Source organism: Salmo trutta, chromosome 1 (genome assembly GCF_901001165.1).
Source record: "Salmo trutta chromosome 1, fSalTru1.1, whole genome shotgun sequence".
NCBI lineage: Eukaryota > Metazoa > Chordata > Actinopteri > Salmoniformes > Salmonidae > Salmo > Salmo trutta.
In genome coordinates, this window is record NC_042957.1 from 21,131,695 (window position 1) to 21,154,511 (window position 22,817).

Below are 22,817 nucleotides of genomic sequence, written 5' to 3' on the forward strand. Positions count from 1 at the left end.
TCTTTCACTCCTTCACTCACACACTCTTTCATTCCTTCACTCACACACTCTTTCATTCATTCCTTCACTCACACACTCTTTCATTCATTCCTTCACTCACACACTCTTTCACTCCTTCACTCACACACTCTTTCATTCCTTCACTCACACACTCTTTCATTCCTTCACTCACACACTCTTTCATTCCTTCACTCACACACTCTTTCATTCCTTCACTCACAGCTCCATTTCGTTTTGTGTTGCACTTGCCTGCAAAGAGAAAGACACCCTAACATTAAAGCTGTCAAAAAGGATTTAGGCACTTTAACACTCCCTTCTCCAACCCCTAGCCTACCCACAATGGCCTCTGATAAATGGCCACTGCAGAAACGGTTGCCAGGACACCGCATGCACCCCCCCCCCTTCCATCTCAGACAACCAGTAAAGGTGTCTCTAGTATTTGTTGTTATGCCAGTAGCCTTCTGTCTAGCTTCTCTCTACTATGTCTGTCTATTGTCAGAAATTCAGAAGATTTCCACACAGCGGCAGAAGCCACAAATCACCACTGTGCCCTGAAATAATGTTCGGTGACATAACATAAAGCTAGAGTTACTTTGAAAAACCCACCCATATTCGCATACACACAAGCAAATAAACACAACACACAGCGTCACACACAGAAGGAACAATCACACACAAAAATTATCTAAGTAACACACACATGGTGCTGGATGCCAGAGAATTCTTCTGAGGTGTCATGGTAACAGCTGGTCTAGTTGTGCTGCTGGTCCGTCATTAGTACCCTGCCACTGCCTCCATCACACACACACACACACACACACACACACACACACACACACACACACACACACACACACACACACACACACACACACACACACACACACACACACACACACACACACACACACACACACACACACACACACACACACACACACACACACACACACACACACACACACAGTATGAACTTAAGGTCAGTTACTTCCTGCAAGGCTGCATATTCCCCCAGACAGGTAGTAAATTAATAATCCCCCTACACATCTTATAGCACAGAATTCCACATGGACAGTTCTTTATATTGGATCCCATGTTGTATAACTCCCCATGGAGTTGAAATTGAGAGAAAAGGAGAATATTCCACACATTCCTGTGTGTGACCACCTGGGGGGAAAGGCCATACCAGGTTACTATAGCAACACACCTCTATCCACAAACTAGAACTAAAGGAGAGGTTAAAATGACAGGATAGGTGACAATGCCAAGTGGTCAGCTGGAGGGTTTGAGAGGGTTTAAGGCCAAACTAAGTCCAAAGCCAACAGCATATAGGCCAAAACATGGGTTGAACAATGGGTAAAACATTAAAAGACTGGAACATTTCCCTTTGCGCCTCACCATAAGGTCATTGCCTTACCAGCTAGCTCCACAAACAACAGATAACATGGTGGCAGGAGTTAATTTAGTCTGTGTTAACTGTTAACAAACATTTATTACCAAATGTCAGAGCTGAAATGGACCATAGTAGAAAATAAGATTTTTCTCTCAGGTTGGTAAAGTATTAGAACACTGAATGTAGGAGGCAGTAGAACATGTCACTAGGTTAATATTTACTTTCTGGGCCTGAGCCTATTTTATACAATCCCCCTCAGTCAGGGGAAGGATCAGACGCTAGATTGGGCAACAAAGCTTATTTTCCTAACGATCAGGACAGAGGGAGAAGGGAGCGAGGCTGGAGAAGGGAGCGAGGCTGGAGAAGGAGCGAGGCTGAGAGCGAGGCTGGAGAAGGGAGCGAGGCTGGAGAAGGGAGCGAGGCTGGAGAAGGGAGCGAGGCTGGAGAAGGGAGGCTATTTCTTGAGTGTGTATACTGTATGTAGGGGTGGGACAAATGGCAGACAAGGGGGATGGGAGGGGGTTTGGGGGAATGTTTTGGCAGTGAGGGCAAGGAGGGGTAGTGGGGGCGGGGTCCCAGATGCAGGTTCTCACAGCCATCTCCTGCTGGGAGGGTACAAGAGGAGAATACACACACAGCAGCGTGAACACAACTAAACAGACACTGTGACACAGGTACAATAGGCTTTCAAACACTACAGTTTAACATGTTCTTCCCTGGGCAGTAGGCCTACTGCCTGACAGAGGAGTTTAAATGTGTAGCATTCACACAGCCACACCCTGGGGGAATATCTTGGCCTCCACTTCTGTCCCAAATTTCCACACACACTGAAATCCGAATGGAGCTTTCCCTCCCTTTTCCAGCTGGGTTCTGGCACTTGGAGAGCAGTGCCATCACAACACACACACGTGCACGCACGCACGCACACATGCACACACACACACCACCTAAATACACCACACAACCTAAACAGTAGGCCTACTGTGTCCCTGCAATGAGAACATTTCTTAAAGTTTCCTACACTCTAACACTCACACAATACACATACATATCAACTTTCACACACCCTCTTGTTACCCTGATTTTGACAACAACGAGTCATCAAAGCAACATTAGCTGGCGAGCCTCTCCCTTTCAAAGCATTAACCCCAATGACAACACACAGACGCATGTTGCACGTCACACGAACACACGAACACACACACACACACACACACACACACACACACACACACACACACACACACACACACACATGCAAAAGGAGATAACGTTCTGTTCAGTGGCTCTGGGTCTGTGCCCCCAAATCCTTCTTAAGAAGAATGACAGGGAACACCAGTAGTCCATAAAGGCACAGGGAGGGGGGTGAGGATCAGAGATGGGAAAGGGGTGAGAGAAACATAGAAAGAGAGAGAAAGACGAGAACAGAGAGCTGAGAGTAATAAGGCTCTCATTTTTCACCTAGTCGTCTCAGGGATTTGAACCAACCTTTCGGTTGGGAGGTGTTTAGTCCCAGGGTCCTTATCTTAGGGATGAGCTTGGAGGGTACTATGGTGTTGAATGTTGAGCTGTAGTCACTGAACAGCATTCTTACATAGGTGTTCCTTTTGTCCAGATGGGTTAGGGCAGTGTGCAGTGTGATGGCGATTGCATAGTCTGTGGACCTATTGGGGCGGTACGCGAATTGAAGTGGGTCTGTGACAGGTAAGGTGGAGGTGATATGATCCTTGACTAGTCTCTCACAGCACTTCATAATGCTAAGTGCTAAATGACTATCGCTACAGGGCGATAGTCATTTAGTTCAGTTACTTTTGCCTTCTTTGGAACAGGAACAATGGTGGCCATCTTGAAGCATGTGGGGACAGCAGACTGGGATAGGGAGAGATTGAATATGTCCGTAAACACGCCAGCCAGCTGGTCTGCGCATGCTCTGAGGACAACAACGTCTTCGCCGGCAGCCTTACGAGGGTTAACACGTTTAAATGTCTTACTCATGTCGGCCACGGAGAAGGAGAGCCCACAGTCCTTGGTAGCTGGCCAAGGTGGCACTGTATTATCCTCAAACAGGGCAAAGAAGGTGTTTAGTTTGTCTGGAAGCAAGACGTCAGTGTAGGTGACGTGGATGGTTTTCCTTTTGTAGTCCGTGATTGTCTATAGACCCTGCCACATACGTCTCGTGTCTGAGCTGTTGAATTGCGACTCCTTTGTCTCTATACTGACATTTCGCTTGTTTGATTGCTTTGCAGAGGGAGTAACTACACTGTTTGTATTCGGCCATATTCCCAGTCAACTTTCAGTTTTGCGCAAATGACACCATCTATTCACGGTTTCTGTTTAGGGTAGGTTTAATAGTCACAGTGGGTACAACATCTCCTATGCACTTCCTTATGAACTCACTCACTGAATCAGCGTATAAATCAATATTATTCTCTGAGGCTACCCGAAACATATCCCAGTCCGTGTGATCTAAACAATCTTGAAATGTGGATTCTGATTGGTCAGACCAGCATTGAATAATCCTTGTCATGGGTACATCCTGTTTGAGTTTCTGCCTATAGGAAGGGAGAAGAAAAATGGAATCGTGGTCAGATTTGCCGAAGGGAGAGTAGGGGAGGGCCTTGTATGCATCTCGGAAGTTAGAGTAGCAGTGATCCAGAGTTTTGCCAGCACGAGTGCTACACTCAATATGCTGATAGAATTTTGGTAGCCTTGTTCTCAAATTTTCTTTGTTAAAATCCCCAGCTACAATAAATGCAGCCTCAGGACATATGGTTTCCAGCTTGCATAAAGTCCAGTGAAGTTCCTTGAGGGCCGTCGTGGTGTCGGCTTGAAGGGGGATATACACGGCTGTGACAATAACCGACGAGAATTCTCTTGGGAGATAATACGGTCGGCATTTGATTGTGAGGAATTCTAGGTCAGGTGAACAAAAGGACTTGAGTTCCTGAACGTTGTTACAATTACACTAGGAGTTATTAGTCATGAAACATACACACCCGTCCTTCTTCTTCCCAGAAAGATGGTTATTTCTGTCGGCACGACGCACAAAGAATATCGGTGGCTGTACTGACTCCGACAGCATATGCTGAGAGAGCCATGTTTCCGTGTTACAGTCCCTGATGTCTCTCTGGAAAGCAACCCTTGCACTAATTTTGTCGACCTTGCTATCTGGAGAATGGAGCGAGTAATATAATCGGAAGCGGTGGGTGGTGTGAGCGCCTCCGAAGTCTGACCATAAGGCCTCTCTGTCTACCTCTTCTGCGGTGACGCTGTTTTGGGAAGCCTCTGCCTCAGTTCCAATACCCTGGGTTGCTCGGACAAATGATCCGCTTTCGGGAAAGTCGTATTCCTGGTCGTAGTGCTGGTAAGTTGACATCGCTCTGATATCCAATAGTTCTTCTCGGCTGTATGTAATAACACTTAAGATTTTCTGGGCTAACAATGTAAGAATTAATACATAAAAAAACCGAACAATGCAAAGTTTCCTTAGGACTAGAAGCGAGGCGGCCCTCTCTGTTGGCGCCATCTTGTAACCACACAAACACACACAGTGTATGTTATGTCTGTCTGTGAGATACAAAAAGCGAGAGAGAGAGAGAGAGAGAGAGAGAGAGAGAGAGAGAGAGAGAGAGAGAGAGAGAGAGAGAGAGAGAGAGAGAGAGAGAGAGAGAGAGAGAGAGAGAGAGAGAGAGAGAGAGATGTGCATCTCTCCTTTCATGAACGATTCGATACCCATCTAGAAACAAGGGCTCCGATACCTTACAGGAACGATATGTTTTAGCTTGAAATGAGTCAGTGCAATTTATTTTGATTAGTGTAACAATATATTTTTTGCATGAACACATTAATTTTCTTTTTGAAATTAATATTTGCTGCTAATAGGAGCTCAGAAGCTGTGCACAGGGGCATTGTCATGCTGAAACAGGAAAGGGCCTTCCCCAAACTGTTGCAACAAAGTTGGAAGCACAGAATTGTCTACAATGTCATTGTATGCTGTAGTGTTAAGATTTCCCTTCACTGCAACTATGGGGCTTAGCCCGAACCATGAAAAACAGCCCCAGACCATTATTTCTTCTCCACCAAACTTTACAGTTGGCACTATGCATTCGGGCAGGTAGTGTTCTCCTGGCAACCGCCCGACCCAGATTCTTCCGATGGACTGCCAGATGGTGAAGCATGATTCATCACCACAGAACACGTTTCCACTGCTCCAGAGTCCAATGGCGGAGAGCTTTACGCCCCTCCAGTCGACGCTTGGCATTGCGCATGGTGATCTAGGCTTGTGTGTGGCTGCTCGGCCATGGAAATCCATTTCATGAAGCTCCCGATGAACAGTTATTGTGCTGACATTGCTTCCAGAGGCAGTTTGGAACTCGGTAGTGAGTGTTGAAACCGAGGACAGATGATTTTTAACACGTTACGCTCTCCAGCACTCGGCAGTCCCGTTCTGTGAGCTTGTGTGGCCGACACTTCGCGGCTGACCCGTTGTTGCTCCTAGACATTTCCACTTCACAATAATAACACTTACAGTTGACCGGGGAAGCTCTAGCAGGGCAGAAATTTTATGAACTGACTTGTTGGAAAGGTGGCATCGAAAGGTGGCAACGGTTCCACGTTTAAGTCACTGAGCTCTTCAGTAAGGCCATTCTACAGGCAATATTTGTCTATGGAGATTGCATGGCAGTGTGTCCAAATTTGAAGGGGTGTCAACATATACATTATATAAAACTATATATTATATATATATAAAACTATATATTATATAAAACTATATATAGTGTGTCTGTTTTGCTCTCACCCAGTGTGTGTCCAATAACATTGTCCCTGGCTATACAGCTGGCTGGGTTTGTGAAGCGAAGTACACCTTGAATATCTGGTGTTGAACGGTGCACACTATACTGCTGAGGTTGTGTTGAAAATAGCTCCTGGTAATGTTTCTGATGGCTTGGACCTCATAACTTTTTCCAGATCAGAAACAGACATCCTTTTAAACTGAACCTTATAACACTATAATCCATGTCTGTCTATATCTCTGTGTTCATGTCTCTCTCTCTTGGACTTGCAGGGTCGGAGCGGCATAAGGAGGTATTGTGGCATCGATATATTAATCATTAAGGGAAAGGAATGATGTGTGATGACACAGACACAATAAAGCATAAACACACCCTCTGGTTCATCCCTGACACATTCCACTGGCTGCAACAATGACATGATCAACTAGTCTATCAAGCTAGTTGTTGTCACGCCCTGACCTTAGAGATCTCTTTTATTCTCTATTTGGTTAGGTCAGGGTGTGACTAGGGTGGGAAATCTGTGTTTCTATTTCTTTGTTGGCCTAGTATGGTTCCCAATCAGAGACAGCTGTTTGTCGTTGTCTCTGATTGGGGATCATACTTAGGCAGCCCTTTTTCCCACTTTAGATTGTGGGATCTTGTTTGTGTGTAGTTGCTTTCTGCACTGCATATAGCTTTACGTTCGTTTTTTTGTATTTTGTTGTTTTTCCCAGTGTCATTTTTAATAAAAGTAAAATGTACGCCTACCACGCTGCACCTTGGTCTCATTCCAACAACGGACGTAACAGAAGATCCCACCACCAAAGGACCAAGCAGCGTGGCCAGGAGGCGCTGGGATCCTGGGCCCAGGAGAAAAGGGAGTGGAGGACATCATGGACATGGGAGGAAGTTATGGCAGGGGACAAGACCCTGCCATGGAAGCAGGTGGAGGCAGCGAAGGAGGATCAACGGCGACTCCGAAGTTCACGACCACGATGGAAGCCCGAGAGGCAGCCGCACACGGGTTGGTCAGCATAGCCGAGGGGCAAGTCTGAGAGCGAGCAGGAATATTGGGATAGACTGAGCGAGGAGTATTGTGAGATAGTTGAGGGGGGTGATGAGTTAGAGTGGATGCATTGATGTCTGGAGCAAGACAGTCGCCGTGAGGAGTGTGGGACCAGTCAGGCACCATGTTTTGTGGAGATACGCAATGTGTCTCCAGTGCGCATCCACAGCCCGGTGCGTTCTGTGCCAGCTCCCCGCACTTGCCGAGCTAAAGTGAGTATCCAGCCAGGACCGGTTGTGCTAGCTCTACGCTCCAGACCTCCAGTGCGCCTCCATGGTCCAGTATACCCTGCACCGGTTCTACGCACCAGGTCTCCAGTGCGCCTCCACAGCCCAGTACGTCCTGTGCCTGCTCCTCTCACTCTTCCTGAAGTGCGTGTCCCCAGTCAGGTACATCCTGTGCCTGCTCCCCGCACTCGCCCTGAGGTGCGTGTCACCAGTCTGGTGCCACCTGGCCCGGCTCCACGCACCAGGCCTCCAGTGCGCCTTCCCAGTCCAGAGCTTCCGGCAACGTTTCCCAGTCCGGAACCTCCTGAGACGGTCCGCTGCGGTCGGCGGCCTGGAGCCTCCTGCTGCGGTCGGCGGTCCGGAATCTCCGGCGGCGATCCATTGTCCGGGGTCTCCGGCGACGATCCCCGCACCAGAGTCGCCACCGAGGCTAGATGCCCACCTGGACCCTCCCCTATAGAGTCAGGTTTTGCGGCCGGAGTCCGCACCTTTGGGGGGGGGGGGGGGGGGGACTGTCATGCCCTGACCTTAGATCTCTTTTATTCTCCATTTGGTTAGGTCAGGATGTGACTAGGGTGGGAAATCTGTTTCTATTTTTTTGTTGGCCTAGTATGGTTCCAAATCAGAGACAGCTGTTTGTCGTTGTCTCTGATTGGGGATCATACTTAGGCAGCCCTTTTTCCCACTTTAGATTGTGGGATGTTGTTTGTGTGTAGTTGCTTTCTGCACTGCATATAGCTTTACGGTCGTTTTTTTGTATTTTGTTGTTTTTTCCAGTGTCATTTTTAATATAAGTAAAATGTACGCCTACCACGCTGCACCTTGGTCTCATTCCAACAACGGACGTAACAGTTGTAAAGGTAAACCTGAGCACGCACTTACACACACACCTCAAATCACAAACAATGTAGAGGAGAAATATACATTTGCGGTAGCGAGAGAGGAAGGTAGAGGCGAGTACCCGGAGTACTCTAGCTGTGATTGAATACTCATACTAACTACACTAACCATACTATTTGTGACATAAATTATGTAGTATGCTTATTAGTCATAGTATGGCTACACAGTTGAAGTAGGAAGTTTACATACACTTATGTTGGAGTCATTAAAAGGCGCTTTTAAACCAATCCACAAATGTCTTGTTAGCAAACTATAGTTTCGGCAAGTCGGTTAGGGCATCTACTTTGTGCATGACACAAATACTTTTTTCAACAATTGTTTACAGACAGATTATTTCACTTATAATTACTGTATCACAATTCCAGTGGGTCAGAAGTTTACATACACTAAGTTGACTGTGCCTTTAAACAGCTTGGAAAATTCAAGAAGATTATGTCATGGCTTTAGAAGCTTCTGATAGGCTAATTGACATCATTTGAGTCAATTGGAGGTGTACCTGTGGATGTATTTCAAGGCCTACCTTCAAACTCAGTGCCTCTTTGCTTGACATCGTGGGAAAATCTAAGTAAATCAGCCAAGACCTCAGAAAAACAATTGTAGACCTCCACAAGTCTGGTTCATTCTTGGGAGGAATTTCCAAATGCCTGAAGGTACCACGTTCATCTGTACAAACACCATGGGACCACGCAGCCGTCATACCGCTCAGGAAGGAGACGCGTTCTGTCTCCTAGAGATCAACGTACTTTGGTGCGAAAAGTGCAAATTAATCCCAGAACAATAGCAAAGGACCTTGTGAAGATGCTGGAGGAAACAGGTACAAAGGTATCTATATCCACAGTAAAACAAGTCCTATATCGACATAACCTGAAAGGCCGCTCAGCAAGGAAGAAGCCACGGCTCCAAAACTGCCATAAAAAAGCCAGACTACGGTTTGCAATTGCACATGTGGACAAACATCGTACTTTTTGGGGAAATGTCCTCTGGTCTGATGAAACAAAAATAGAACTGTTTGGCCATAATGACCATTGTTATGTTCGGAGGAAAAAGGGGGAGGCTTGCAAGCCGAAGAACACCATCCCAACCGTAAAGCACGGGGGTGGCAGCATCATGTTGTGGGGGTGCTTTGCTGCAGGAGGGACTGGTGCACTTCACAAAATAGATGGCATCATGAGGTAAGAAAATTAAGTGGATATATTGAAGCAACATCAAGACATTTCTGACAACACGATTGTTATTTGGTAATAAATGTAGCTCGTGTGTCCCATCAGATACGACTTATAGTAGAGGTTGACCGATTATGATTGTTCAAAGCCAATACCGATTATTGGAGGACCAAAAAAAAGCTGATACCAATTAAATCAGCCGATTTTTATATATATATATATATATATATATATATGTAATAATGGCAATTACAACAATACTGAATGAACACTTATTTTAATATAATACCTAAATGAAATCAATTTAGTCTCAAATAAATAATGAAACTTGTTCAATTTGGTTTAAATAATGCAAAAACACACTGTTGGAGAAGAAAGTAAAAGTGCAATATGTGCCATGTAAAAAAAGCTAACATTTAAATTCCTGGCTCCGAACATATGAAAGCTGGTGGTTCCTTTTAACATGAGTCTTCAATATTCCCAGTTAATACATTTTAGGTTGTAGTTATTGTTGGAATTATAGGACTATTTCTCTCTATACCATTTGTATTTCATATACCTTTGACTATTGGATGTTCTTATAGGTACTATAGTATTGCCAGCCTAATATCAAGAGTTGGTAGGCTTGAAGTCATAAACAGCTCTGTGCTTCAAGCATTGCAAAGAGCTGCTGGCAAAAGCAGGAAAGTGCTGTTTGAATGAATGCTTACGAGACCGCTGCTGCCTACCACCGCTCAGTCAGACTGCTCTATCAAATATCAAATCATAGACTTAATTATAATATAATAAACACACAGAAATATGAGCCTTGGGTCATTAATATGGTCAAATCCGGAAACAAAACGTTTTTTTCTTTCAGTGAAACACGGAATTGTTCCGTATTTTATCAAACGGGTGGCAACCCTAAGTCTAAATATTGCTGTCACATTGCACAACCTTCAACGTTATGTCATAATTCTGTAAAATTCTGGTAAATTAATTACGGTCTTTGTTAGGAAGAAATGGTCTTCACACAGTTTGCAACGAGCCAGGCGGCCCAAACTGCTGCATATACAGTGAGGGAATAAAGTATTTGATCCCCTGCTGATTTTGTACATTTGCCCACTGACAAAGAAATGATCAGTCTATAATTTTAATGGTAGGATTATTTGAACAGTGAGACAGAACAACAACAAAAAATCCAGAAAAACATGTCAAAAATTTTATAAATTGATTTGCATTTTAATGAGGGAAATAAGTATTTGACCCCTTCTCAATCAGAAAGATTTCTGGCTCCCAGGTGTCTTTTATACAGGTAACGAGCTGAGATTAGGAGCACACTCTTAAAGGGAGTGCTCCAAATCTCAGTTTGTTACCTGTATAAAAGACACCTGTCCACAGAAGCAATCAATCAATCAGATTCCAAACTCTCCAGCATGGCCAAGACCAAAGAGCTCTCCAAGGATGTCAGGGACAATATTGTAGACCTACACAAGGCTGGAATGGGCTACAAGACCATCGCCAAGCAGCTTGGTGAGAAGGTGACAACAGTTGGTGCGATTATTCGCAAATGGAAGAAACACAAAAGAACTGTCAATCTCCCTCGGCCTGGGGCTCCATGCAAGATCTCACCTCGTGGAGTTGCAATGATCATGAGAACGGTGAGGAATCAGCCCAGAACTACACGGGAGGATCTTGTCAATGATCTCAAGGCAGCTGGGACCATAGTCACCAAGAAAACAATTGGTAACACACTACGCCGTGAAGGACTGAAATCCTGCAGCGCCCGCAAGGTAAGGTCCCCCTGCTGAAGAAAGCACATATACATGCCCGTCTGAAGTTTCCCAATGAACATCTGAATAATTCAGAGGACAACTGGGTGAAAGTGTTGTGGTCAGATGAGACCAAAACGGAGCTCTTTGGCATCAACTCAACTCGCCGTGTTTGGAGGAGGAGGAATGCTGCCTATGACCCCAAGAACACCATCCCCACCGTCAAACATGGAGGTGGAAACATTATGCTTTGGGGGTGTTTTTCTTCTAAGGGGACAGGAGAACTTCACCGCATCAAAGGGACGATGGATGGGGCCATGTATCGTCAAATCTTGGGTGAGAACCTCCTTCCCTCAGCCAGGGCATTGAAAATGGGTCGTGGATGGGTATTCCAGCATGACAATTACCCAAAACACACGGCCAAGGCAACAAAGGAGTGGCTCAAGAAAAAGCACATTAAGGTCCTGGAGTGGCCCTAGCCAGTCTCCAGACCTTAATCCCATAGAAAATCTGTGGAGGGACCTGAAGGTTCGAGTTGCCAAACGTCAGCCTCGAAACCTTAATGACTTGGAGAAGATCTGCAAAGAGGAGTGGGACAAAATCCCTCCTGAGATGTGTACAAACCTGGTGGCCAACTACAAAAAACGTCTGACCTCTGTGATTGCCAACAAGGGTTTTGCCACCAAGTACTAAGTCATGTTTTGCAGAGGGGTCAAATACTTATTTCCCTCATTAAAATGCAAATCATTTTATAACATTTTTGACATGCGTTTTTCTGGATTTTTTTGTTGTTATTCTGTCTCTCACTTTTCAAATAAACCTACCATTAAAATTATAGACTGATCATTTCTTTCTCAGTGGGCAAACGTACAAAATCAGCAGGGGATCAAATACTTTTTTCCCCTCACTGTACCCCGACTCTGCTTGCACAGAACGCAAGAGAAGTGACACAATTTCCCTAGTTAATATTGCCTGCTAACATGAATTTCTTTTAACTAAATACGCAGGTTTGAAAAAATATACTTGTGTATTGATTTTAAGAAAGGCATTGATGTTTATGGTTAGGTACATTGGTGCAACGATTGTGCTTTTTCGCGAATGCGCTTTTGTTAAATCATCACCCGTTTGGCGAAGTAGGCTGTGATTTGATGATAAATTAACAGCCACCACATTGATTATATGCAATGCAGGACAAGCTGGTTAAACTAGTAATATCATCAACCATGTGTAGTTAACTAGTGATTATGTTAAGATTGATTGTTTTTTATAAGTTAAGTTTAATGCTAGCTAGCAACTTACCTTGGCTCCTTGCTGCACACGCGTAACAGGTGGTCAACCTGCCACGCAGTCTCCTCGTGGATTGCAATGTAATCGGCCATAATCGGCGTCCAAAAATGCAGATTACCGATTGTTATGAAAACTTGAAATTGGCCCTAATTAAATCGGTCTGGGCCAATTAATTGGTCGACCTCTAATTTATAGGCATTTATTTCTGTTGGTGCACGCAATTGACTGAGTGAGACATGAAGGAAATTTAGGGTGCAGAACTGTGTGATGCTTGGCTCGGTTTATTTTCTGTTGTGTCCCGCAAATGCACATGTACAAATGGAACACTTGAGTCAAAGCACATTAACGTTGTCTTCAAGACAACCTTTCAACCAAATAGTTTTATAGTATTTGAACAAAATGTGATCTCTGGTTGAAGATGGATTTTTGACGTCCGTTCAGTACCTATACCCATCCCTATTATTAACCAGCTTTTCCAGCGCACTAGTCTCAAATGACACACAGGGAACGTGGTCAGCTATTCACAGGACATGTAAGTGACTAAGACGTATGGGCAATGAGGGGGGTGTAAAACTAAAGTCTACTCTGTTAAACAACAGCTCTATTCCCTTGGGTCATTTGACCTTTGACCTTTCCCAGCAGACAGGCTGTGTCATCAGCAGGAGGAGGGGCAGAGCAGGAGGTAGTCAGGTAGAGAATAGTGCTACATCCTGATAATTAAACATCTAATCATTGAATCAAAAAACATGGCTTTCTTCTGTGCATTCTCCATTGAGTGCTGATGGCTGGTGCTACTAGGCTCGGTCTCTCTCTGTCTCTCCCAACCCCCCCCCCCCCCTGGTCTGGTGGGTTTACATAACACTTGAGGCTGGAAGACATGATACCGTTCTGGCCCCCTTCGTTGAATGGGGGGGAGAGAGAAGAAGAGAAGAGCTGAGAGTAAGAGAGAGAGGAGAAAGAGAGAGAGCAAGAGTAGTGTCTGAACGTGTGCGTGGGGTGTGTGTGTGTCTGTTATCGCTCTCGTCCTGAGCCCATCAGTGGCATTCTGATGGCGTTCCCAGTGGAGTGGCTGGTTGTTTAGCCAGAGTGGATTGGCATGGCCGCCTCTCTGACACGCAGTTATCCTCCATCCTCTGGAGACAAGCACACACACACACACATTGGCCTTCACTGGTAAAATTACACATGACTAATTAGGAGAAAAAGACACACAGAGAGAGAGAGAGAGAGAGAAAGAGAGAGACGAAGAGTGTCTGAGTGTGACTGTGTGTTATTAACTCTCTCAAAATGCAAACAGGGAAGCCCTCTATGTAATGATGTGTACCTACTTATGTCCTTTAAGACTACCATAATGTTGGTCTGTGTGAGGGCCAGGGGCACCCAGCAGCTGAGAGTGCAGACTATAATTATAGTATGTCTGCATGGCTTCTCATGACAAATGGCTTTCACACAACCAATACCAAATCCCCAAGCCCATCCCTGACAGCTATTTTGGTTGTTCCAACCTGTTTTTTCTAACTATGCTGTTGTCCACTGACACAAAAATTAACTAAACACAAGTTCCTGCCAACTGGCCTTCTTTGTGGGGGGGTGACAGAACCCAGAGAGAACCCCAGTGTTTGATGGGAAATCCTACATTGTACACACACATACACCATTACCTTTACCAGTCTTCAATAAGAGGGATTAAGTGAAGGGGTGCACTGGACAGTCCACACACTCCCCCCCCTACATCCTTCAGTAAAAACATCCCTCCACCTGTCCCCCTCTCTTCCATGCGCTGCCCCAAAACACAACCACTCCTCTCCCTTTCTCCCAGATTGTTACTTAGTGCATCTTTTAAGGTATAAAAACTTGTCTATGCCGATATCGCTCCGCTATTTCCTGGTTGCGAAAATGTTAATAGTTGCCTAATTTCACAATTTCACTATGTGCCAAAACCACCAAGTATAGTGTAATCATTGTACCATCTAAACCGCTGTGAAATATTTTTAAAATAGACCAGAAATATTGTATTTTCAGCTGTTACAAGTTGGTGTACAAAACTGAAAGTAAAAAGACACAAAAACAAAACTTTACGTGAAGAATAGAAATAGCAAACATAGAACAGATCTCCCGCTTCTTAGACTTGCTTTCAACAAGAATGACAGATCTATAACACACAGTTCTATGTGAATTTGGTCAGGTCGCCCAAAAAGTTACATACTGCAGTTTTAGAATTATACTCTCAGGCCATCTTATTCTCACAAATTCTCTATAAAATCTGACAAACGTCCTAGCCATATTTAGGCAAACATCAGTGATTAAACACAAGAGCACACACACAATAAAGGCCTATGTGTGTGATCCAGGCCTGTTTGACTGCAGTGAGATCAATGTTCAGAATCCATAGTTTAAAATGACTGCTCAGCTGAAGTCTTCAGCATGCAGTGATGTGAAGTGTTTCTGTTGATAAGAGAAATAGTGTGTGTGTGTGTGTGTGTGTGTGTGTGTGTGTGTGTGTGTGTGTGGCCCTGGACACTGCTGTCCTCTCTCTTAACACCAGCTCAGTGAAGTGTGAGTCTATTCCCTGTTAATGATTATTTATCCTAACCAACACACTGCTGTTGGAGGGAAAATCACCTCAGCCTTTTTTACCTGCTGGGCCTTACTGCTACATTTACATTTACGTCATTTAGCAGGCGCTCTTATCCAGAGTGACTTACAAATTGGTTACACACACACACACAGTGCATTCAGAAAGACCCCTTGACTTTTTCCACATTTTGTCATGTTACAGCCTTACTCTAAAATGGATTAAATAGTTTTTTTCCCTCATCAATCTACACACAATAAATACCCCATAATGACAAAGCAAAAACTGGTTTTTAGAAATGTTTGCAAATTTATTTTAAAAAACAACTGAAATACACATTTACATAAGTATTCAGACCCTTTACTCTGTACTTTGTTGAAGCACCTTTGGCAGTGATTACAGCATCGAGTCTTCTCGGGTATGACGCTACAAGCTTGGGGAGTTTCTCCCATTCTTCTCTGCAGAGCCTCACAAGCTCTGTCAGGTTGGATGGGGAGTGTTGCTACACAGCTATTTTCAGGTCTCTCCAGAGATGTTAGATCGGGTTCAAATCCGGGCTCTGGCTTGGCCACTCAAAGACATTCAGAGACTTGTCCCAAAGCCACTGCTGCATTGTCTTAGCTGTGTGCTTAGGGTCATTGTCTTGTTGGAAGGTGAACCTTCGCCCCAGTCTGAAGTCCTTGATGTTTCTGTGACAATCAGTGAATTTGTTATTGATTTATACCGCTTTAAATGGCATTTGATAGATTTGAGGTATTTCTATCAAATCAAAACTGGAATTTGTATTCAAAACAAAGGTTGTAAAAGGATGCTCGACATTTATAGAATAAACCATATCTATTTTTATGTTTCTGTGACAAACAATGAATTAGTTATTGATTTTTACTATTTTAAATGGCTTTTGGCGAATGTCTGTTGAATGTCGGTTGAATGTTCGAATGTGTGAATATAAAACCAACTTCACCTTGGTTCTTCACCGTAGGGATGGTGCCAGGTTTCCTCCAGATGTGACGCTTGGATTCTGGCCAAAGAGTTCAAACTTGGTTTCATCAGACCAGAGAATCTTGTTTCTCATGGTCTGAGTCCTTCAGGTGCCTTTTGGCAAACTCCAAGCGGGCTGTCATGTGCCTTTTACTGAGGAGTGGCTTCCGTCTGGCCACTCTACCATAAATCACCTCCTTGACCAAGGCACTTCTCCCCCGATTGCTCAGTTTGGCCGGGCGGCCAGCTCCAGGAAGAGTCTTAGCGGTTCCAAACTTCTTCCATTTAAGAATGATGGAGGCCACTGTGTTCTTGGGGACCTTCAATGCTGCAGAATCTTTTTGGTATCCTTCCCCAGATCTGCTACTCGACACAATCCTGTTTCGGAGCTCTACGGCCAATTCCTTCGACCTCATGGTGTGGTTTTTGATCTGACATGCACTATCAACTGTGATACCTTATATAGATAGATGTGTGCCTTTCCAGATCATGTCCAATCAATTGAATTTACCACAGCTGGACTCCAATCAAGTTGTAGAAACATCTCAAGGATGATCAATGGAAACAGGATGCACCTGAGCTCAATTTTGAGTCTCATAGCAAAGGGTCTGAATACTTTCGTAAATAAGGTATTTGTGTGTCTATGTAACTACATAGTAATTATATCTATTAGCAAAAAAATCTAAAATCCTGTTTTCACTTTGTCATTATGGGGTATTGTGTGTAGATTGATGAGATATACAGTACCAGTCAAAAGTCTGGACACCTACTCATTCAAGGGTTTTTCTTTATTGTAGAATCAAAACAATGAAGTTACACATATGGAATCCTGTAGTAACCAAAAAAAGTGTTAAACAAATCCTTTATGACAGCTTTGCACACTCTTGGCATTCTCTCAACCAGCTTCACCTGGAATGCTTTTCCAACAGTCTTGAAGGAGTTCCCACATATGCTGAGCACTTGTTGGCTGCTTTTCCTTCACTCTGCGGTCCGCTTCATGCCAAACCATCTCAATTGGGTTGAGGTCGGGTGATTGTGGAGGCCAGGTCATCTGATGCAGCACTCCATCACTCAAATAGCCCTTACACAGCCTGGAGGTGTGTTGGGTCATTGTCTTGTTGAAAAATTAAATGACAGTCCCACTAAGCACAAACCAGATGGGATGGCGTATCGCTGCAGAATCCTGTGGTAGCCATGCTGGTTAAGTGTACCTTGAATTCTAAATAAATCACTGACAGTGTCACCAGAAAAGCACCCCCACACCATCACACCTCCTCCTCCATGCTTCACGGTGGGAACCACACATGCGGAGATCATCCATTCACCTACTCTGCATCTCACAAAGACACGGCGGTTGGTACCAAAAATCTCAAATTTGGGCTTTTCAGACCAAAGGACAGATTTCCACTCGTCTAATGTCCATTGCTTGTGTTTCTTGGCCCGTCTCTTCTTCTTATTGGTGTCCTTTAGTAGTGGTTTCTTTGCAGCAATTCGTCCATGAAGGCCTGATTCACGCAGTCTCCTCTGAACAGCTGATGTTGAGATATGTCTCTTACTTGAACCCTGTGAAGCATTTATTTGGGCTGCAATCTGAGGTGCAGTTAACTCTAATGAACTTATCCTCTGCAGCAGAGGTAACTCTGGGTCTTCCTTTCCTGTGGCGGTCCTCATGAGAGCCAGTTCCATCATAGCACTTGATGGTATTTGCGACTGCACTTGAAGAAACGTTCAAAGTTCTTGAAATGTTCTGAATTGACTGACCTTCATGCCTTAAAGTAATGATAGTCTGTTGTTTCTTTTTGCTTATTTGAGCCTTTCTTGCCATAATGTGGACTTGGTCTTTTACCAAATAGCCCTATCTTCTGTATACCAACCCTAGCTTGTCACAACACAACTGATTGGCTCAAACGCATTAAGAAGGAAAGAAATTCCACAAATTAACTTTTAAAAAGGCACACGTTAATTAAAATGCATTCCAGGTGACCACCTCATGAAGCTGGTTGAGAGAATGCTAAGAGTGTGCAAAGCTGTCATCAAGGCAAAGGGTGGCTACTTCGAAGATTTTCAAATATATTTTGATTTGTTTAACACTTTTTGAGTTACTACATGATTCCGTATGTGTTATTTCATAGTTTTGATGTCTTCACTATTATTCTACAATGTAGAAAAGAGAAAAAAATAAGAAAAACCCTGGAATCTGTAGGTGTGTCCAAACGTTTGACTGGTACTGTATATAAGAATTGACATTGAAGTTTTAATGGAAAACCATTAAGCCAAATTGTCCATTTGTCACATCCCTAGTATCGGCTATATTTCTCAGAGAGCGCCTCAGCTATGTGCTAAATTCTCCATCTGAGCGGTAAAAGAAAACACTACTTTTATGGTTGCTAGGCAACCTAAATCCTTATAAGAAAAGCATTGTGGTCTGGAGACAAGCGTTGTAAATTACAAAGTCCAACGGAATGGTTGAATTCCTGGCCTGGAATCTGCTGGCGTTCCAAAAAGCTGGGCTTAGTGCCCGCTCTGAGGGCTGGAACTTAAAACCACTGGGAGACAGGACCAGGGAAAAGGATAACCACTGTAGCTGCCCTATGGGCTAACACAGTCATGTCCTCCCAACTGTGGCAAAGTGACTGCGTACACTCACTGACACTGAGACACACGGACTGTCAACCTCCCCAGTGATGACAGTTTCAAAATGCTTTCAACAGTCAACACGACACAGCACAGCATTGCATAGAACAATGACCCTGGGCCTAATCACTGTTACAATCAGGACACTCAAACACTATGGGAGAACTGCCACGTAAAATGCTCTCAATGCCACACACAGACACACACAGACACACACAGACACAAGACTCAGGGCTGACTAACTCATATTATGAGAATGATGAGTTAAAAAGGAGAGGGAATGAAAGGTGTGGCTTGTAACCCATCCCTGCATTTCTCCCTTTCCCTTTGCTTTCTCTTTCTCCTCTGTCTTTGTAGCTCTCCTTCCTCCCCATCTCCCTTCCTCCTTCCCTTCCTCCCTCGCTCGAGTCCTTACCTCAAACCATAGGTTCTTTCTGCCACTCCAACAATGGGAACTAAAGTTATCCACCTTAAACAGGATTTCTGGCCTTGTTAGCATTTCCTTTGGACTGATGTCTTTGTGCACGTACCTTGCAACACACACACACATATACATATATATATATATATACATATATATATATATATATACACATACACATATATATACACACACACATACATATATATATACACACACACATACATATATATATATATATATATACACACACACACACACACACACACACACACACATATATATATATACACACACACACACACACACACACACACACACACACATATATATATATATATATATACACACATACATACATACATACATACATACATACATACATACATACATACATACATACATACATACATACATACACACACACACTATTGACTGTTAACACACACACTGCACATAGCCATGCGGTCATATCTTATCTGACCTCATGTGGAATCCATGACACACACGCGCACACACACACACACACACACACACACACACACACACACGCACACACACACTATTAAACAAGTAACGTCAGCTGACTCAGCCATTGCCAACAAGGTCAAAAGCCAAAAGATAAATGCTTTTTACTAATTAAGAGGTCAATGATTGGACGTACCAGATCTCCATTTGATGATGTCATTGAACTCATCATTGGCTGCTCCCTCGATAGCGTCGCCAGGTGATGCCATGGTAGCCATTTTGTCCACCAGGTCCTCGTCTGTTTACCTCCGTTAGAATGTTAATCCAACGTCACCTAAACATGAAAAACAAATGTACTGAAAGTTTTTAACTACATATTATTTCCTTGGATGCTATTGAGGCCTAGCTTGGTTGGTTGATTGAATCTGGTCTTGCGTAATAACATCACATGAAAAAACTACTCATCTATATGTGTCAGAGAACTATGACCACAACAGAACTCTCCTGTTTTATAAGACAGCTAGAAAATGGTGTGCTGGTTAAACGCAGCTGCCCTGCAGAAGTAAGAAGATGAGACTTCTCATTAAAATTGAAGATTTTCTCACCATACCCCACTGACATACACACCTTACACACACAGGTGTAGGGCCATGCCAAAGAGGCTGAGGGGAAGGGTTGTTCCACGACACAGGATAAGCTGACAGCTGTGTGTGTGTTGTGAGAGTGCACAAAGCGAGGTTGTTGACCTGGCCTAAAAGCAGAGTGTGAACTCACCTCTCTCTACACTAAACTCAGGACAACTCCATCCATTATTATCCAAAGAGCTCTAGAAATGCATTCCACACTGTTTTCACAAATCATTTACTTTAAATAATTTGACCTCTATGTGGTGAGTTGTGCTGTGATTTGTCATGTACACATTTAATGGGAATGTTATGTGATCTTACTGAGCAAATCAGAGAAGGATGACGTTTGGCAGAGAATTCATTGGAGGTTATATAGAAATTGAGGTGAAAGTTAACAAAATCTGTCACCACAGTTCATCCAGAATAGATGAACGGTAATGTCATTGCATACATCAACACTTTACATTGTATACCTTATGAAGAGTTTAAGTAGTTCAGTTTATAAATACGATTTTTTTTCTTAACTGACTTGCCTAGTTAAATAAAGGTTTAAAAAATAATACAAAAAGAAACCCTTCATAAGACCACAATGTTCATTTGAATAACACTAGTATGTCTCTACCATGAGAGCAATGAAGACTCAGTAGGGACACGTTTTATCTGTAACTAGCCTAAGTATTAATGCTAGAGGAGTGATGTAAGCATCCAAATATAGTATCTGTAAAGATGAAAAACACAAAAACCAATTGGCCAGTGTGTTCTCAATTTCAGTTCCTCCTCCAAAAATTAAAGTTGCTTTGACAACCGAAGGCAAAAAAACATCAGCAACGGACCCAGTCGACTAGTTTAGCCAAGTTAAAGGGCCTTTAAACGTTTCAGTAAATTGCATTAAATAGCTAGCATATCTAGAATTGATTGCACTAAAGTATACAGTTGTAGCTATACCCAGTTAGAAATATCTTATAAACACGAATAGTTTGCTTTGAATGGCACCAATGTCTGCAATTTTCCAGGCCAATACACATCTGTCATTTTAATTCGATCAGATTAGTACGAACATTAAAGATATGTGGCTAGCAGACTTTTGAACTATGGGATATGGCACTGTTACACTTGCAAAAACAGCAAATATGATTCAACAAGTGGTTCAAGAAATGATGCATTGCTAGTTGGATCACAAGGTCCTTACACAATCTCAGACAATAGATGATTTATTGATTTGGCAAGTAGGCTACATTGTGTTTTCTTGAGTGTATTGGCGTAAATAATGATAGCCTATTTCGGCTACTATGTAGCCATATTTTAATCTCGAGTGTTTGCAAAACAAATCACACTCACCTTCGCTCCTGTCAAGTCAGGGGGCGCGATCGTGGAAAATCCGCGTATTTTGGCACAAAAGAATATAATTAAAAGTTCGCTGTATTTGTGAAAAATGAGAAGCTATCTTAAATGTTAAAATATATCAACACGAGGACCTTTAAGCCATTTTAAGAGGCGGGGGCACTCCAAACTATGCTAAAAAGCACAGTCCAGCACATCCACACACTTCACAATAGCAATTTTCCAAAGCATCTAAGAAACTCCTTTTTGTGGGTCCGTTGTCTTCCTGATGGTTATCGGGTGTGTTCAGTTTTTTTGTTGATGAAAAAATGTTAGCTCATTTTACGGGAGAAACCCGCTCAGCGAACGAGGGAGTCCGTCCCAAACTTTGTTCCTGTTGCTACCTTTCCCTGCCTGCCCGCAAACTTCTGACGCGCAGATGGAAACATGGCGCGGTCGGCGTCACGTGACCGCGCGCACACGCGCTCGAGTTGGTTCCCGGTTTTGACTGGAATGGACAGGCCAACCGTTTTTGTCAGAGTTGAATTTTCGAAGCAGGTTAAGAGAATTTCCGCAGCGGGTTAGGATAATTAACGTGGCAGGTTATGTGAATTAGGTTAGGTTAGGACAGTGGTTAGCTCAAATGCAAAAAAAAAAGAAAGCTGTACTCTTTCCAGCCATGACGGTGGCCCCCGACGAAGGATATGAAAACTTTTGAATCGCGTGTGGCAACCAACTCAATCAAAAATGTTAAGATGTAACCGTACCCAAAATACAATTTATGTGTTTTTCTGTTGTGTTACTTTATCTCAAATATATGTATATTGTGGTTATTGGTTAATTATTATTTATTTAGTTTGATTAGGCCACTCATTTCACATGGACTAGGGCTAATAGAACTCGGGCTGCTATTGTTGTTTGCCTTCCAATGTCTCAAATAATAGTTTTCATATGCTTTGTGCTTGTCTGCAGTCAAGGCGATACATTCCATGCCACTGAAGATGCTTGATATCTCAGAGCGGTTACATGTTACAAAAAAAGCAAAAGCCTCAATGACATTCATCTGTTGACATTGACAATGCAACATACCCTACACAGTAGGCCTATTTCCTATATGTTATAACTATATTATAGCTATGAGATATGCAATCTGAAACTATTGATGATGTGCGTTTATGAAACATGGTTGCATGTCAACAGTTTGAAGATCATCAAGGTAGGTGGGAAAATATT

General features: G+C 43.4%; 1 protein-coding gene across 1 annotated transcript in view; it reads right to left on the bottom strand.

The window, feature by feature from the left end:
• utrn (utrophin) overlaps positions 1 to 22,059 on the bottom strand; it is a 312,100-nt gene extending 290,041 nt beyond the window's left edge. Inside the window, exons 1-2 of the mRNA XM_029742136.1 lie at positions 21,603 to 22,059; positions 19,835 to 19,972 (exon numbers count right to left, since the gene is read on the bottom strand). Of these exons, the coding sequence (XP_029597996.1) occupies positions 19,835 to 19,916 (82 nt within the window). The 5' untranslated portion in view covers positions 19,917 to 19,972; positions 21,603 to 22,059. The remainder of the gene's footprint in view (positions 1 to 19,834; positions 19,973 to 21,602) is intronic.
• Positions 22,060 to 22,817: the final 758 nt, after the last annotated feature.